Here is a 19164-nt window from a genome sequence, read left to right as displayed (position 1 = left end):
GTTAGATCTGCCTTTATACAGAGGAGCCCCAGGCTCAGCTCACACGCTACTGCTAATGCCTCTCATGAGGTCCAAGGATGTGGCTTGCCCAGTGTGCCTCAGTTTTGTTGAAAGATATGAGTCCCTCAGTAGAAAAACTGGTACACAACAAACATATATACAAACTGTGGGCCCTCCCTTCAAGAAAACTTGTCTGTCTTTCCTATGACAAGCTCTGAGGCTGAAAGTTGCCTCAAAGAAGTCAACAGGGTGATGGACTGTGATGTTTGCCTTTGTGGAGGTTCATAGAGTCTGTATCTCCTTCCTATCCTTCTGCCTCTGCTGTGTCCTTAGTACACCTGTACTTGGTGTCTCCTTCCATTCTCTGAGGCCATAACGGAATACCACATCCTGGGTACCAAGGAAGGAATGGTAGTTCTTTAGTGTTCGGCAAAGGGGAAGTCTCAATTCCAGAGTCCTGCATCTGTGAGGGCTCTGCTTGTGTATTAGCAGATGGTGGCAGGATCAGACAAGACAAGAGGGGGCTATGGATGGACTGATGTGGAATGGACTGCACTTTGAAGACTGACTGACTGACGCTTCAGTGATTGTGGAGGGACGGGAATATTGCAGGTCCAGAACCAAATTATCTCTGACCATCTTTAGTCTTCTCCTGAACAAGATCTAACATATTAACGACTGTTAAGAAAATCCTTTAGGATTTGCAGAGCGCTAGCTTCCAGCAGCCTACAGACCAAGAACACTGTCAGAACATGCAGGAGCCTGGACCTGAAGTGTCCCTGCTCCACTGTCGCCTGCCTACATGCTGCTTTCCCCAAATGAGTTTGGAAGGCGTCTTGATTTTTAAATTTCTTTATTCTACTACTATAAAAACCTTATGAAACTGCACTATGTTGGAAGATGGAGTTGAGGGTAACCTAAATCTGGAAGGGCTATGGTCACTCACATTTGGCTCCAGGATAAACTATCTCTTATTCATTTTTAAGTGAGTTGTGGTTTTTTTTTTTTTTTTAATGGAAAGGGCCAAACTCACTCTCATTTCCTTTATTATCTGAGACAGGGTCTTATGCAATCCAGCTCTCCTGCATCAGCTTCCCAAGTACTGAGATCACAGGTGTTTGCCGTCGTGTTGAACTAACTAACATTTTTATAATGGCATAAATGCTCTTCCATCATGAGAGTGGAGCCCTTAGGCCCAGTCACTTCTTAAAGATTTCATCTCCAAACACTCATTTGGAAATTTCATTATGATTGAGTTATGTTTTGGTTAGTGATATTTGTTCTGTTGTTAAAGATGTTAAATATTGCTATAATTTTAAAGCCATCAGTCCTCCCGGCTCATCTCCTGTGTAAGAATTCTCTAAATTGCTCTCTAATAGCTTTGAAAAATTCTCCCGAAACATTTTGACATATGTTTTATGCAATTATATTTTATGTTTAATAATTCTTAGTGGTTATGTATTTCATTACAATTTACTTTATAATAACAATAAATCAGGCACTACATTTAAAAAAAAGTTACTATTCATTTCTTCTTCTATCTCTTGATGTTTTACATCATATAACAAAAACTGAGTCACATGATTAAAGTCTAGCTAACCAGACCTGTGTCACTGGCTCTCATCTCTAAGACCTTATTTTAAAACAGAGTAGCTGGCACAAGGGACACCAGCAGGGCAAGTTGATTTTTAATTGGTTTTCCAAACCCTTGGTAAAAGAATATAAAATAACAAATGAGCATCAAATAAGTTAATAGAGCACAAAAGAGTGAGTTCAGTGGACTAGATGAGCTGAGTCTGTGAGTGAGGTGTGCCTAACTTGAGTAGAGCTGTTTTGGTGAACTTCCCCCTGCACATCTATCACAGCGTCTTCTGCAGCCACTTCCTCAAGGCTCTCTTGACTTCCTTGTTCCTCACACTGTATATGAGGGGGTTCAGCATCGGCGTGAAGATGGTGTAGAAGGCAGACACCACCTTGTCCCGCTCCCCTGGCTGCTGGGACTTGGGCCTCATGTAGATGAACATGATGGCCCCGTAGAACAGACCCACCACAGTCAGGTGTGAAGAGCAGGTGGTAAAGGCCTTCTTCTGGGCTGCTGAGGATCGCATGCGGAGCACCGCCACCAGGATGAGCGAGTAGGAAGCCAGGATGAGGGACAGCGGGATCAGGAGCATCAGGATGCAGCAGATGTACATGAAGAACTCAAAGACTTTGGTGTCAGCACAGGCAAGGCGCACCAGAGAAGGCGCCTCACAGAAGAAGTGATTGATGGTTCGAGAGCGGCAGAAGGGGAAACTCAGGATGGTGCCCGCCTGCATCAACCCATCAGCAGCTCCCAGGAACCAAGAGCCCAAGGTCAGGTGCACGCACAGCTTGAAGCTCATGAGGACATGGTAGCGCAGGGGCTGACAGATAGCCACATAGCGGTCATAGGACATGGCTGCCAGGAGGAAGCACTCACCGCCTGCCAAGGTGAGGAACAGGAAGATCTGGGAGCCACAGCCTGCAGGGGAGATGGACCTCATGTTCATCAAGTAGTTGGCTGCCATCTTGGGAATGATGGTGGAGACTAGCATCATGTCCATGAGGGAGAGTTGGCTGAGAAGGAAGTACATGGGCGTGTGGAGCCTGGGGTCCCTGCAGATGAGAAGGATCATGAGGGTGTTGCCTATCAGGGAGGCAGTGAAGATTACTAACACAACAGAAAACAGGAAGGAGTGGGCTTGTGTGTGACTGAAGAGCCCAAGAAGAATGAAATCCATTCCTGTGGTGTTACTGGGAGTCTCCATGACTCTGGTCAAACCTGGAAGACAGGAGGATACTTTTTTTTTTTTTTTTTTTTTGAGATAGGCTGTCTTGGAACTAACTCTGTAGACTAAGCTGGCCTCAAACTCAGAGATCCTCCTGCCTCTGCCTCCCGAGTGCTGGGATTAAAAGCATGTGCCACCATGCCTAGTCTGAGAATGACTTTTTAAATGTGACTTGCAACAGCCTTAAAAATATTTGTTCCAATGACAGAAGATTTCAATTTAGTGGGATAATTAATTTTTTTCTACAACTTGACACCGAGGTTATGGATCAGTGGATAAGGAGCATTTGTTGCACAAGCTTGAAGGTATGAGTTTGGATCTCAGAACCCACATAAAAAGCTAGGTGTGGTCCTCATGTCTGCAGCTTAGCTCTGTGAAGGGCAGAGACCGAAGGATTTCTAGGGCTCTCTTGGCTGCCAGCCTAGCCCCACAAATGCAAAAGCATGGTCCAGGGAGAGACTCTGCCTCAAAGAAATAAGACAGAGACTGAGAGAGGAGGACCTCAACACCCTCCTCTGGCCTGTCAGTGAACCCATACACACGAGTGTGTAACACACACACACACACACACTTCTGCATTGTCCACATTTGTTGCATCTTATTTTAACTTTCAACTGAATTAAATAAAACAGAACAAATAGTCTATTGCCTCATGTGTTTACTCCTATGCTTATTTTAATCATAGTGTAAAGAGGCATTGTTGTGTGATTTCAATTTCCTGCAGTTTGCTATTTCTCAGTTGAAAGACCACTAAATTCCTGTAAATTCGTGAGTGCTGCTGTGACCCGACTCATGACCTTGGCACGTTTCTTACATACCTATTAAAGTAGTTCCATATGAAAGTAAGGCAACAACACTCTTGTCATCATACTTTGCCATAAAGGAAAACCACACGGCTGAATTTCTCTATTCTGTGTGTGAGGCCCTGCTGTCCTATAGCATATGTAATGACCACAGATGCTTCACACCCAGTGCCAAGCTTCACACTATCAAGATTTCTTTCCTGATGAGAAGGGCCGTTGGTTCATGTAGATGTCTTCCCCCCTCCTTTTGCTTTCTTTCTTCCTTCCTTCCTTCCTTCCTTCCTTCCTTCCTTCCTTCCTTCCTTCCTTTCTTTCTTTCCTTAATTTTTTTTTTTTGATAGGGTTTCTCTGAGTAACAGTCTTGGCTGTCCTGGAACTTGCTTTGTAGACCAGGCTGGCCTTGAACTCACAGAGATCTGCCCGCCTCTTTCTCTCGAGTGACTGACTAGCTCATACAGATTTCTTTTTACACTAATTACTTACCTTTATCTAGTATACTCTCAAAAATGATACCAAATTTCATCAAATATTCCTATGGAAAATTGACAGTTTCATGAAGACTTAGAAGTAGGGGAATATAAATTGTGTTACAGACTTTCACACTTAGAGTAATCCCATATTCTTAAGAATCAGACAGTTACCACTTGTGAAAATGTCATGTGGGTTTCCAGTGTCCCTAACAAACAACATGCAGAACACCTCCTGGGATCCCAGTGTGGGGCTTTCTACTTACTCACACTCTAGATTAAATCTCTTTCCTGTGAAGATCTGTTCAGTAAAAGACTTTCTTCTCTATCTGCATGAAGATCATCATTTCCTCCCAAATTCCAATAGCTGAAGAGCAGGGTTCAATGACTGCCGAGGGAATTCTGTTCAAGTTTCAACCATAATCTTCAAGTAGGAATCATTTTCTAGTTTTTGTTAGCTTGACTAGAATGGAAAGATAAATTTGTGAGTGGGTATTACACATTGTATAAATTCCAGCAGATTTTTTTTTTTTCCAAGACAGGGTTTCTCTGTGTAACAATGCTGCTTGTCCTGGAACTTGCTTTGTGGACTAGGCTAGCCTTGAACTCAGAGATCTCTGCCTGACTCTGCCTTCAATCCTGGGTGCTGGGATTAAAGATGTGTGCGTTTTCCTCTCCCTATTTGGATAGTTAGGTGTTGTCAGGTGTAATAATAGCCATCATTCATAGAACATCGAGACTGTTGTCAGCTTTAAGTCATGTGTGTCTCCATGCTGAGGCAGAAAAACTCCGGCCTCCTTAACCTTTGGGCTAATCTGAAAAATTGCATGTGAAATTTTGTTCTCACCGGGTGTGCTGGCACATGCCTTTAATTCCAGCACCTAGAAGGCAGAGGCAATTGGATTTCTGTGAGTTCCAGGCCAGAATGGTCTACATAGTGAGTCCCAGGACAGCCAAGGGTACACAGTGATACTCTACTAAAAAAAAAAAGAAGAAGAAGAAGAAGAAAATCTTTTTTCCTGTTTTCTACTAACAATGTTTCTTAAGTATTTTGTGACTCATGTATAGTGGCCTATTGTAGTTATACTTATTGCATATATCTTCAATGTATTTCACACATTTCAAGTTATTTTATTGCATCGTTTTAAACCTATGATATGTTTGGAAAGCTATAGCACATTACTGTTTTCCAGACATTGGACTGTGTCTCACTAGTGCAATACTGGGAAGGTAAGTAGTTATTAATACATGAAAGGCACCTATGATCATTGTCAATTTGATATTACTGTGTGATAGCACTGAAAACATACTGTGACACCCATGAGACCCCCCTTCTAGACACACAGACGTAAATACACACAGATGTATACACACATAAACACGAACACAGACACACACACAAATACACGTAGATACAGACACAAACAGACATACACATGAGAGAGAGAGAGAGAGAGAGAGAGAGAGAGAGAGAGAGAGAGAGAGAAATATTTTAAAATAAGTTTAAATGAAAGTATTTTTCCAGGATCAGCAGAGCAGCTCTGTGGTAGAGTGTTTATCTTACATGTGTGAAATCTCGGGTTTGGTTCCCATAGCCACAAAGAACTATTACAATTATCTGAAAATAGATGTCTCATACTTGAATATTTTTAAGAAAAAAATGTATCTCGGAACTAACTTACGATAGAACTTCCCTTGTGTTTTAATAACATAAAAATGTTTTCAGTGTCTCCTTGGACTCTCCTGTCATTCATGTTTCATGGATTTCTTCTGATTGGAGAGCAATCCTACATGATAGTAGTTAATACAGTCACTCTGATGTCTGAGAGTTAGTGTTTATGAGCGTTTTCTCTACACCTTCACTAAAGTATTGCCTTCTAAAAGCCAATAAAATGTTTATATGTCACAGAACTATTATTCATGCTTCAAATTTGTAAGTTATTTTAAGTCTAGAAGCAATCAGGTAATAAAATCTTATAATGTGTCTTTTCATGACAAAGATATTTACTCAGGCGAATATAATAATATGATTTCAAAGAATAAAGTGCAAGCTAAATTTGGAGATCAAAAAAATTGTCATTTTTGTATTCCATTATGCTATACACAGAAAAAGAATAAATTCCCTCTCACATTTATTGTCTTAATCAAAAAAGAAAAATATGATAAACGGAAGACTCTTGAATGCCTAGACTAGATAAAATGATCAACTTTCAAGTAATTGGTAAGTTGAATTCAGATAGGTTATATCATGTCACACATAACCCCACGTAAGGGCAATAGTAGGCTGTTTTGCTACCAAAAATATGCTTTAGCAAAGTGGAAGTAAGGAATAATTGACTTCAGATATTTATTTTTCAGACAAGGTCTTACTGTGTAGCCCAGGCTGTCCTGGAACTTGCAGCTCTCCTGCCTCAGCTTCCTGATTGCTGGGATGAGAAATGCATGGTATAGAGCAGCGTTTTTGTGAACTCATTAACAAATAAAGACTATAGAAGATTATTACAGTCGTGCTGCTTTGGCCAAGGAAAACCAGCATACTTTTGTTGCTTAAATGACATGAAAACCCAGTCTGTACATTCCAGGGATGCTACCATCGTGTCAGGAGAAAGTGTGGATCCACAGTCTTGTTCATGTACCTGCAGATTCCACATCTGGAGTGTATCTTTGTGATTACAGCACTTTAAAGTTAAACACATCTCTTAGAACAGCAGTTCTCAACCCCTCTGGGGTCACATATCAGATATCCTGCATGTCAGATATTTACATTATGATTCATCACAGTAGCAAAATTACAGTTATGAAGTAGCAATAAAAATAATTTTATGGTTGGAGATCACCACCACATGAGGAACTGTATTGAAGGGTTGCAGCATTAGGAAGGTTGAGAACCACTGTCTTAGATCAAAAAAGTCCCCGGTCAGTATTTTAAAGTAGGGACTTAATTGTCTTATAGACTTGTTTTAATGAAATATGGTAGTTTAAATGGAGTACTTAACCAATTACTGTTCTCAAGGAAGCTGCTCAAGAATCATTGCTGGAGCCAGCAAGATGCTCAGTGGGTAAAGCACATCCTATGAAAGTCTGAGGAATTGGATTCGATCTCCAGAACCTGTGTAAAAGTGAAAGGGGAAAACAGACTCCCCAACATGGTCCTCTGGCCTCCTCTTCTGTGTGCATGCACACACACAATCATAATGACAAACGCAATTTAATGATAGAACTGTCACTAGTCCTAAAGGAAAGTGCATGAAGTATTTAAATGATGGAATAGAATGCACCGTCTATCTCAGGGTTGGACTATGCCTCACTCTCATTTCTCCTGAAAACCTCTCTGGTACTGTCTGAATAATGTCACCTTGCTAAGAAAAACTGCATATAATCAAAATTTATAAACCTTATAGGTTTTCAATTAAGTACTGAAAATATCTGATATCAGGGGACACTAAGGGTACAGTTAAAGCAACTACCATGCTTATGCACTAATATGGTGCTGAGCTTTCCTCTGTTTCACACTATAAGTTGGGTTGTACTGAAGTCTATCTCAGGGCAGAAGTGAAAATAAAACAGAACTATTGTCATCTATAGTCAACCGGAAGTGGAACCAGAGTTGGCTCTGTCCCGAGCAAGTATTGAGAGTTGTTCTGGATTTTATCCTAAGACATAACTTAAAAGAAAGGGGGAAAACAACTTATATTACAAAAGTTTTTAATATTCCTCTAAAACATGCAGTGAGAAAAGCCATAGAGGACCACTGGGCTGCTATAGTGGGACATCTAACAACCCAATGATCTTTCATATCACGTTAATTGGTAGAGACCAGCATCACGCTTTGTGGATTTTACAAAAGGTGATGTCAGAGTTAGGAGAGCAGGCTTAAGAGGTTATGAGGGGAGGTGTAGCTACATTGGCTTCTCTATTCTCAAAAATGCTATGGATTGTGGCATAGTCCCTGAAATTGTGTAAGTGGAATATATTGTAACAGAGAACACCACCTGCAGTCCTTACACTCACCTGTGTTGGGAGCTGTGCAGGACAATCCTCACTCTGTGGCTCTGATCCCATGAATCGCCACCCAAAGCTAAGTGCCACTTGTGCAGTATGAAGCACACCTGCTCACAGTCCAGGTCATCCCACAGCCAGAGTGCAGAATCTCAGTGAGAGCACCGTTAGTGAAATCCAGCTGATACTACATTCTCTGTATATCAGCTCCCTAAAGTTAATGTTCAAATCCCAGGATATTTGACCCCTGACGTAACTGACCCATATTGGTGACATCAGGAGATAGCCAGTTTGAAAGGGATCCACTTTTTAATATCATTACCTATGATAGTAAACTCATGATCTCACTCCGGGGAATGCAGCAGTCACATTAGCCTGTGCACTAGCGGCAACTGTGTGTATGGAATTATCTGGAAGTGAGATGGAGATGGACACAGAATGTGAGAAATACTTGGCCTATAAAGCTACTCTTTGAAAATGGGGATGGCTCAAGTGCAGAATTAAAGTTTGTAGCTGTAAGATTTGGCACAGTCATCTGAATGCCTTGAGACTCAGGCTAATCATCTATAAAAAGGGCTAAGATATCTAACCCTAGCTGGTTTATTTACAGAGGTTACTGAACAGTGAGGTTACTGAGAAACATTAGGTTTACCCCAAAGGTATCTGTTCCCATCCAGCCTTCTGATTTATGTATAAGGGGAGGTGTTTGTCTAATGCCTTAACTGGTTAAAAATATAAATTAAATCTATGTTATTCTACTTCACTAAGCTGTAACTGATTGGATGCACACTTCTGGGTGTGAACTGGCTGACAAGTGAGAAGTCTGCTTGAGTTGTGTTCTACACAATTATACAGGGATTCTTAAAGCCAACACACAGAGCTCTTTGAATCTTGTATTTAAATAGATTGGTACCTCTAGGCATATGGAAGAATAGTCAAACAGTTCTTGTTGGTATTCTATTACACAGTAAGGTAGGTGACTGGTGTTAATAAAAACACATTATTCATTTCAAAGAAACCTGGAACAGAGGACTCTGAATATTTTTTTACCATAAAGAAATGATAAATGTTTATGGTAACAGACATGTTAATTACCCTCAAATGATCATCATAAACTATATACATGTATCATGTTGTATGCCATAAAAAAGAACAATTATTTTGTGCTCATTGTATAAAAAGCTTAACATACAGTTAATTAAGATATTCAACCCCAAATTAAGGAAACAAATTTTTATTTTTAATATTTATTTGATTTTTACGTGTGTGTGTGTGTGTGTGTGTGTGTGTGTGTGTGTGTGTGTGTCTTTGTGGGGGCATGTGCATATGAGTGAAATATCCACAGAGGCCAGAAGAGGGCTTTGGGTCCTCTGAAGCTGGAGTTACAGGCAGTTGAGAGTCACCTGATGGGTCCTGGCAATTGAACTTGAGTCCCCTGCAAGACCAATACCTGCTTAACTGTTGAGTCATCTCTTAAACCCCAGGCACACTTTTACTGTTAACAATAGATGTTAAAATACTGTTTATGCATCTCTAAAATGAATCCAGATTTTAGAATCCAGAATCCAGAATCTTTTGCTATCCCTTGAGGTCCTTCAGTATCGTTAGTTCATTGATTATATTATGTTCAACATCCAGTCTTAGCTTAGCAATATCAGAAAACTTCTGACTTACTTATGATTGACACTTAGGCATGAAGAAGTTCTCATATTTGTTGGAATATAAGACATTAAGACTTGCCTGATCACAGGAGATGACCAGTTCAGGATACATATTTCCTATTGCTAAGAGTCTTATGTGAGGGCATCCTTGTAGATTCCTGGGAGATTTCTTTGTGCCAGGTCTCTACCTGACCCTGAAATGGCCCCACTTTCCAGTAGTGTCTTTCAGTACTCTCCCCACTCCAACCTGATCACTCATGTTTCCATCCCCACCTACCTGCAGTACACTCACCAAATCTCTTCTAGTTCCCCTTCCCAGGAAGATTTAGGCATCCCTCCTTGAACCCTCCTTGTTACCTAGTCTCTCTGGGTCTGTGGATTGTAGCATAGTTATCCATTATTTTACAGCTAATATCCACTTACAAATGAGTACATGCCATGTTTGTCTTTCTGAATCTGGGTTACCTCACTCATTTGCCTACAAATTTCCTGATGTCATTGTTTTTAATAGCTGAGTAATACTCTATTGTGTAAATGTACCACATTTTCTTTATCATTCCTCAGTTGAGGGACGTCTAGGTTGTTTCCAGGTTCTGGCTATTACAATTAAAGTTGCACAAGTGTCCTTGGATATGATTGAGTATCCTTTGGGTATACACCTGTGAGCAGTATAGCTGGGTCTTGTGTTAGAATGGTAGACTGATTTCCCAGTTTTCTGAGAAACTGCCCATGTAGGTCTCCAAAGTGGCTGTACAAGCTTGCACTCCTACCAGCAATGGAGACATGTTCCCCTTGCTCCACATCCTCTCCAGCATGAGCTGTCACTTGTGTTTTTGAGCTTAGTCATTCTGACAGGTATAAGATGGAATCTCAGAGTCACTTTAATTTGCATTTCCATGATGGCCAAGGAAGTTGAACATTTCTTTAAGTGTTTCTTAGCCATTTAAGATCCTTCTGTTTAGAATTCTCTGTTTAGATCTGTATGCCATTTTTAAATTGGACTACTTGCTTTTTTGATGTCTAGTTTATTTGTAAACTTTGGAAATCAGCCCTTGGTCAGATGTGGAGTTGGTGAAGGACTTTTCCCATTCTGTAGACTGCCATTTTGTCCAGTTGATGGTGTCCTTTGCCTTACAGAAGCTTTTTAGTTTCATGAGGTCCCATTTATTGATTGTTGATCTTAGTGTCTGTACTATTGGTGTCCTGTTCAGGAAGTAAAAATGTCAATGTAATGATGCCTAATGATATTCTGCTATACTCATAGATTGCTTCCTAGCCCAAGTGTCATCAGAGGGGCTTCATCCAGCAACTGATGGAAACAGATGTAGACCCACAACCAAATATTAGGCTGAGCTTGGGGAATCCTGCAGATGAGGGGGGGGGGAAGGATTATAGGAGCCAGAGAGGTCAAGGACACCACAAGAAAATCCACAGAATCAACTAACCTGGGCTCATAGGGCCTCATAGAGATTGAATTAACAACCAGGGAACCTGCATGGGACTGACCTAGGCTCTCTGCATATATGTTACAGTTGTGTAGCTTGTTCTTATGGGACTCCCGACAGTGGAGCAGGGGCTGTCTCTGACTCTTTTGCTGACTTCCAGGACTATACTCCTCACATTGGTTGCCTTGCCCAGCCTTAAAACACGGGGAGGTGCTTAGTCTTACTGTGACTTGATATGCCATGTTTTGTTGATATCCATGGGAGGTCTGCCCTTTCCTGAACAGAAGCAGAGAAGTTGACTGGGGGTGGGGACAGAAGGGGGCTGTGGGGGGAGGAAGTGGGAGGAGAGGAGGGATGCTAGGATTAAAGGCGTGAGTGCCACCATTTTCTGGCCTCTGTATCTAGTGGCTGTTCTGTTCTCTGACCCCAGATAAGTTTATTAGGGTGCACAATATTTTGGGGAACATGATGTCACTACATTTCCCCCTTTTTTTGTCTAAAATTTAAAAAGCTTATAACTAATACAGGAAAAACTATATCCAATAAGTATATACAATATATACAGTCAAGAATTACATTAACAATATCTAGTCCATTAACATTTGACAGATTCAGACAAAAAACTCCATTATAATATATTAACAATGTCCAGTCCATTAACATTTGACAAATTGAGATAAAAAATTTCATTACTGGGTTGGGGATTTAGCTCAGTGGTAGAGTGCTTGCCTAGCAAGCACAAGGCCCTGGGTTTGATCCTCAACTCAAAAAAAAAAATTCATTACTTATCCTATTTAAATCTTATATCCATATTCTCTCTTTTTTTTTTTTTGAGTACATCCAAAAATATACCTTTTATCTTATCATTTCTATATCTTCCCTTTTTTCAGAGTAGATTCAATGATCTACCCTTTTCTATACTTCTTTTTTCTTTTTCTTTTTTTAAAACAAGAACCCTGTATCTAATCTCCTTTGTTTAGCATTTTTTTTTACTATTAACAATTAGCAAATTGTAACTAACCATTATAAACAATAACAATTACTCATAAGCCATTGAATGACCAAAAAAACACCCACCCCACCTCTTGGGAATGTGGGCCTCATTTTTCTTAAAATTACTTCCTGCTTTCTGGGGGTGAAGGTATCTTTAGGGGATCCTGAAAAGAAAATTTTTGGGTTAATTGTCAAGTCCTGTACCATTTGTCCAGTCTCTGCATAATGGGAAAGTACAGGGCTTGTCATAAGTCCTTGTTCTAGTAGTCTGTCAGGCTGGATCATCTCAGCTAGCCATCTCAAAAGTGTCCTGAGTAGTTTATAGTCCAAAGTTGATCTTTCCATGGTGGTGTTAAGGAGCTTAATGGCTTTATCATAGTCCATGTGGAATCATCGTGGTGGGGTCCCATCATCCTTTTGAAGATTTCAAAGTTGCTGTTAGGCATGGTCATTGTTCCCTGCAGGGTTTTTTTTTTTTTTTTTTTTTTTTTTTTTTTTTTTTTTGTGTGTGTGTGTGTGTGTGTGTGTGTGTGTTTGTGTTTCCTCTCTGGTTTGGAGCAATCACAGTCTGATAAATGTCTGTCTCTCGGAACCAATGAACATTCTTCCCTAGAAGAGAAACTCTTCACAGCAATTTCTCCCCACCATTTGTCTTGCCAAACTTTTCCAAACTAACCTTTGCCAGTGCTTTCTTGTAACACGATGGTCCTGGCAATTATTCTCTGAACAAGCAGCAATACACCCTTCATCCCAGGTAGCAGCATCATTGCAGTTACAAACATGATAAAGAACCAGCAACTCTGAGCAGTAGCCGCTGCCTCCATGGTCCCACCGTTTGTGGCCACGTTTGGCCCTGGCTGCAGCTTCTCCTCAGCAAGGCTCCTAGGCCAACCTCAAACTCGGGGTCCTCCTGCCTCTGCCTTCTTCAGCAAATCCTACCAGTGTGCACCACCACAACTGGCAATTGTAGCTTGGGCCTAAGCTGGGGTCCGCAAGGCCACAGGCAAGTAGCTTTTTTGTGAATTCGTACCACAAAAGTTGGGCGCCAGATGTTGCACAAATCTTAAAAGGTCTTATTAATAAAAACAAACCCAGAGCCAGGTATTGGGGTGAACGCTGAAAGATCAGAGAAGCAGAACAAGCCACAGCCACCTCACCTCGCCAATTCCTCAGATGGTCCTATTGCTCAAACTGGATGCCTCTGTGTCCTCATCCAAATGGATCTCAGGTGAACTGCTGCTCAAAAGCCTAAAAGCTTAACAGATTCTAGTTCCTGGTTTTCATGCCTGCCTTATATACCTTTCTGCTTTCTGCCATCACTTCCTGGGATTAAAGGCATGAATCACCATGCCTGGCTGTTTCCAGTTGTGACTTTGAACCCACAGAGATCTGGATAGATCTCTGCCTTCAGAATGCTAGGATTAAAGGCATGTGTGCCACCATTTTCTGGCCTCTGTATCTAGTGGCTGTTCTGTTCTCTGACCTTAGATATATTTATTAGGGTGCACAATATTTTGGGGAACACAATATCACCACAGGAAACTATGGCCAGGATGTAAAATTAATTGGTTAATTAAAGAAGATGTTAAGACTATTTTTAAAAATCACCTGGCTATCTCTATAAAGGAAATATATAGAAGAATATTTTCTTCTCTGTGGTCAAGCAGTTTTAAAGCCGGGTGGTATTATGGGGAACTTTTGCTATATCGACCCAGATAGAACAAGAGCATCTGTGACAGCCTGATGGTCAAGCTTATCAACTTGGTTGTTCTGAAACATGCTGAGATGAGTGAAGTGAACCTCTGGTGTGTCTCCTGCAAAGGCTCTGACTGATTGATGGTTTAATCCAAGAATGGATTCATTTTTGAGTCGACTCTTAAGAACTGGTGGAAATGTGGAAGATGAAACCTTCTTGGAACTGGTAGAAATTGTGGAGGGTAGAGCTTGGTTAGAGGAAGTGCATCAGTGGTGGGGTGGGGGGGGAGGGATGTCTTTGATGGTTGTACCTGATCCCTAGATCCTTACTCTGTTTCCCACCCTTTATGAGGTGAGCTGTTTCTGTTGCGTATTCCGGTTACAGGGAGGTCTGCCTTTCCATGGGCCCAGAACCAACATAATCAAGAACAGAATGTGCATTCCAAGCTCGCAGGAGGAGGTCAGAGGATGGGGTATCGGAGACAGTTGTCTTCTCCCATGGGGTCCTGGCTATTGAACTCAGGTCACTGGGCTTAACAGCAGGTGTGTTTACATGCTGAGCCATCTTCCTGACCCCTATTTATTTTTAACTAATCAGTAAGAAGCAATTTAAAGTTTGTGTGCCAAGGTTAATGTTTGAAACTTTTAAATTGTCTCTTTGGGAATCTGCCCCCCTTCCCAATTTCCTGAATCATTGCCTACCCTAGCAATAAGATACATTTAATATAACTCTAACAGTTCTCTGTGAATTTTAAATTGAAAACTACATTGTCCTATACTGACAGCATTTTTTATTTTTATTTTATTTTTTTCCGAGACAGGGTTTCTCTGTGTAGCTTTGGAACCTGTCCTGAATCTCTCTCTGTAGACCAAGCTGGCCTTGAACTCACAGAGATCTGCCTGGCTTTGCCTCCCAAGTGCTGGGATTAAAGGTGTGCCACCAACGCCCGGCCACTGACAGAATTTTATATGAGCATTGTGATAATAGACATTTCTCCCAAGGGGGGAAAAACTAGTTGCCGCTCTTATCTGCAAACAAAATGTTGTGTGAATTTATAACCAGAATTCCGTGTCAAATGAAAGAACCAGGCAGCAGCAGTTACTCTGGGAAAGGAGCTGACACACGATGACTCTTCAAGAATGAAGTCATTAGAAGAAAGGGCCCGGTGACTGTGGTGAGGTCTTGAGGTAGGACAACACTGAAAAAAGAACAGTATAATTTGATCAGAGACAGCATAACAGGACCCAGAAAGGAAAGAGGGGCTTCTCTTCCAGAGGGGAGCTCCATTAAGAGGGACAGCTTGAAATAAGAGTGAGACAGAGAGATAAGGCCACCGTGAGGGTGGGGAAGGGATAGAGAAGCGAGCCTTCAGACACATTGCCTGAGCAAAGGAAATAATCCGACTTTGTAATTTTTCAGGAGCTCATGGGAGTTTCACATCACATGACTTAGTCTGGGAGAGCGTATGTGACAGAGAATGGAAGAGCCAGGTTCTGGGAGACCCATAAATTAGAGGTGTAAAACCACAACTCAGAACAGCTTCTTAACTCTAGCTTCCAGAAGGAGCCCTGCAGGAGGATGTGGTCCGATTTCTTTAGACTGTGGGATCTGGGCACCAAAATGACCAGTATCTTCAAGGGGCAGACCTGTGATCAATTGCTCTGGTCCTCAGGCCTGGCACCTGGTTCAAATGCTCACTGGCACAAAGAGGAAGTGACAGAAAATATAGAGAAAATAGAAAATACTTTATTTGTAGTTCTGCACAAAGGTTGAGAGAAGGGCATTTCCGGTCTATTTCAGCTGTGCTCACAGAACAGAGCCTCTTACAGGGAAGGGATGACACAGTAGCCAGGCCAGGACCAGAGAGACCACCCAGCAGGGGAGCTTGCTGTGGGAACCTGAGCCCAGTTTCCCAGAACCCAGAACTAATGTCTAAAGCTGTCTTCGATCTCCACTGGTGCTCTGTGGCATGTGCACACCTGTGTTCACACATACACATTATGCACACAACAGTAATAGTAAATTTAAAAATTTAAGACTGACTTGTATGGATATAGACTTCTTCCTGGAAGATGAGTTCTTCGCCTGCCTCAAGACCCTGGAATCAGCCCATCGCTACTCCCAGTTGGAATTCCTTTCCCAATTTCTAATTCCTATGGCCCGTCTTAAAATCTCTGTGAATTCCAGACTTAATAATGGGGAATCTTAAGTCCCCAAAGTAACAGTCATCTACCAATGTGTCTTTTTGAAAGCTGAGGATTAATAGTCTAATTTTTCTGGTCTTTAATACAGTAGGGTTTTTTTTTTTTCCTTCAGTTGCAGGAATATGATGTAAAGAGTCAGAACTTGGATAGACACATCTCTGATTAATCCCCAGATAAAAAAATGATCCTCTAAATCTCGTTAAATATCAGATTCATTACAGTCAGAATTAGGCAAAATAATAGTACAAAGCGAGTGTGCATGTGAATGCAGTACCACAGGAGGCCAGCAGAGGGTGTAAGATTCCCCTGGAATTAAAAGTTACTAGTAGCTGTGAGCCACCCAACACGGGCACTGGGAGCTGAATTAAATATGAGGACACAGGTTGTGCTGGAAATCCAGTAGAGGGCTCAGGCCCGGGAGTCTTTAGAGGTTTCTGCAACTGAGCGTTCTCAGTGATTCACATCTCCTCTGGCTTGAAAGGAGAGAGTAGCCACCGGGTTCTGTGAGCTGGCCACCTCTGGCTTCATTCCTGCCCTCGTTAAGGGTCTTTCCAGTATATCCTTATATCTTCAGGAGTTTTTGTCTGATACTATCTTCTCTTTGGTATTCCTTGTAAATCTTGTCCCTTCTTTCCACACCGCACAAGGCTGAGAATAGGAACAGAATGGCCATCATGGTGGAAAAAAAGGAAGCCTCTAACTCTTCTATCATCAAAACTGCTATATTTACAAGTGTTGGAGAGGCTCTGCTATGTACCTGTCCTAGGTAGGGTCACATTCCTCATGGCTTAGTGCTTTTGAACTAATTCCCTCTTAATAACAGAATTAACCTCTATTTTTATTTCTGCCCACATATTGTTGGTCTGATTCTTTGCTGGAGGCCCTAGGTGAAATATTTACATAAAAAGTCCACTGATGGAGGAGAGAGTAGTGGAGTGTGAGGAGGTGCTAGGATTTTCTCTTTATCAACCTTAGACACTCTATAAATTATTGTTATGTTGAATGTTTAGGTAGAGTCTATTTCCTATGGATTGTATTTCAGGATACTGGAAAGGATCGTTTGAAACATCAGTACCATGGTACCACTGAGAGGACCAAATTCGGTGCTGTGGCTTCATTAGCTATACAAGCTTGATGAGAACACAATCTCTCTGGTACTTTTACAGAAGACCAATCTTTGCAATCACCCAGATTGTTTTCATGACCAGTTTTAAATGGAATCTTCAGTCCACCAGGCATTGCAAAACCACATCTTTTGCACCAATATCCATCATCCCATCTGTCTCCTCAGGGCCCCCATGACTTCCTTGTTACGCAGGCTGTAGATAAATGGGTTCAGAACAGGGGTGACAATTGAGTAAAACACAGCCACCACCTTGTCCCTTGCAGGAGAATGCAGGGAGTGTGGCTGGGTGTAGGTGGAAAGAGTGGTGGCATAGAACAGGCTGGCCACAGTGAGGTGGGAGGAGCAGGTGGACACGGCTCTACTCTGTCCTTTCCCTGAGCGCATCTGGAATACAACAACCAACACCCGAGCATAGGAAGCCAGAATGGCCAGGAAGGGTAGTAGCAGAATGACAAGGCCACTCATGAGGATTGTGTGCTCATATTGGGATGTGTCTTCACACACCAAGGGCAGGAGAGATGGAACCTCACAGAAAAAGTGGTTAACAATCCGAGATCCACAGAATGGAAGCTGAAATGCATACAGTGTGTGCACCAAAGCATTGACAGAACTGCTGCTCCAGGCACAGGCAACCATGGAGCAGCAGATCTTCCTGCTCATGAGCACAGGATAGTGCAGGGGCCGGCAGATGGCTATATACCTGTCATAGGACATGAAACCCAGCAGGAGGGCTTCAGACCCACCCAGGCTCAGAAACACAAAGGCTTGGATCTCACAGCCCAGAAAGGAAATGGTCTTGGTGCCTGACAGGAAGTTAGCTGCCATCTTGGGCACTGTGGTGGAGATGTACATCATGTCGATGATGGAGAGTTGGCTGAGGAGGAAGTACATGGGGGTATGGAGTCTTCGGTCCAGTCTGATGAGGTGGACCAGTGTGATGTTGCCTATCAGAGCTACTGCAAAGAGCATGGTGATGACTGTGAAGAGGAGAGTGTCCATCTGGCCATACTGGAAGAGACCAACCAAGATGAAGTCTGTCCCCGAGCTGTGATTTCCTGTCTCCATGGCTTAGACCAAACCATCAAAACAGGTACAATCTGGAAAAGGCCTGGAATGATGAGGGCTGCCTTTGGGGAGAGAGTAAATGGCAGTCATTACACAAGGCAGGCTTTTCTGGAATAGCTCTAGGGCAATCTCTCTTCCATCCCGTCTATCAAGCTTTCATATGGTGAAGAATGCAGAAGGCAGGCACTGAGTCAGGGGGTCCCCTTCCCTGCTCCTGGTCACGTCTCACGTTTGAAGTCTGCAAACTCTTCCCTCACAAGGTCTTTGTAAATACAAAGAGGAAATGGAAACAAAGCGTTTTCAGGATTGCAAAATTAAAATGCAAACAACTAATTAATTTGTTTATCTACTTTGCTTACAAAAACTGTGTTCCTCTCAGTTGATTCTTTATGTTGAGGGGGTCGGAATTTGGGTTTTTGGCAGTGAAAACATTCTCTCACATTTGTGACTAATTTAGTATGGCAGAGTTGATCAAATACAGTGTAAATTAATGATTCTTTATTCCACATTTTAGTTTTGATTATAAGTAGGAAGTAAGGTTTTTGTAGCATCTGCATAGACGTTTGCAATCCTTATGAATTAGAATTAACTTATTCATGTAAACTGAACCTGGAGAAAAAGGGACAATGATGTAAAAAAATCAATGAGTCAGAGCTGGAGAGATGGCTTAGCAGATAAGAGCACTGGCTGCTCCTTCAGAGGACACAAGTTCAAGACCCAGGACACACAACAGCCCACAACTGTCTGTAACTCTTGTTCCAGGGCAATCTAATACTCTCTTCTGGCCTCCATGAGTACTAGGTATACAAGTGGCACACAGACATACATACAAGCCAAGCACCCATGCACAGAAAATAACATAAAGTAAAATAAAAATAATTTGATGGAATTTGAC

General features: G+C 41.9%; 2 protein-coding genes across 2 annotated transcripts; both read right to left on the bottom strand.

Moving 5' to 3' along the window:
* Positions 1-1825: 1825 nt before the first annotated feature.
* Positions 1826-2818, bottom strand: LOC118590245 (olfactory receptor 2T33-like). Its single transcript, XM_036198138.1, has one exon. It carries the CDS (start codon positions 2787-2789, stop codon positions 1860-1862), a length of 930 nt encoding a protein of 309 aa, XP_036054031.1. The 5' UTR covers positions 2790-2818; the 3' UTR covers positions 1826-1859.
* A 14527-nt stretch (positions 2819-17345) lies between these two features.
* On the bottom strand, positions 17346-18310 carry LOC118590151 (olfactory receptor 2AK2-like). The gene has a single exon (XM_036198023.1). The coding sequence runs from the start codon at positions 18267-18269 to the stop codon at positions 17349-17351; it is 921 nt and encodes a 306-aa protein (XP_036053916.1). The 5' UTR covers positions 18270-18310; the 3' UTR covers positions 17346-17348.
* Between the last annotated feature and the right edge of the window lie 854 nt (positions 18311-19164).

The sequence above is a fragment of the Onychomys torridus genome, chromosome 8, assembly GCF_903995425.1.
Source record: "Onychomys torridus chromosome 8, mOncTor1.1, whole genome shotgun sequence".
NCBI lineage: Eukaryota > Metazoa > Chordata > Mammalia > Rodentia > Cricetidae > Onychomys > Onychomys torridus.
This window is presented reverse-complemented; position numbering and strand designations above follow the sequence as displayed.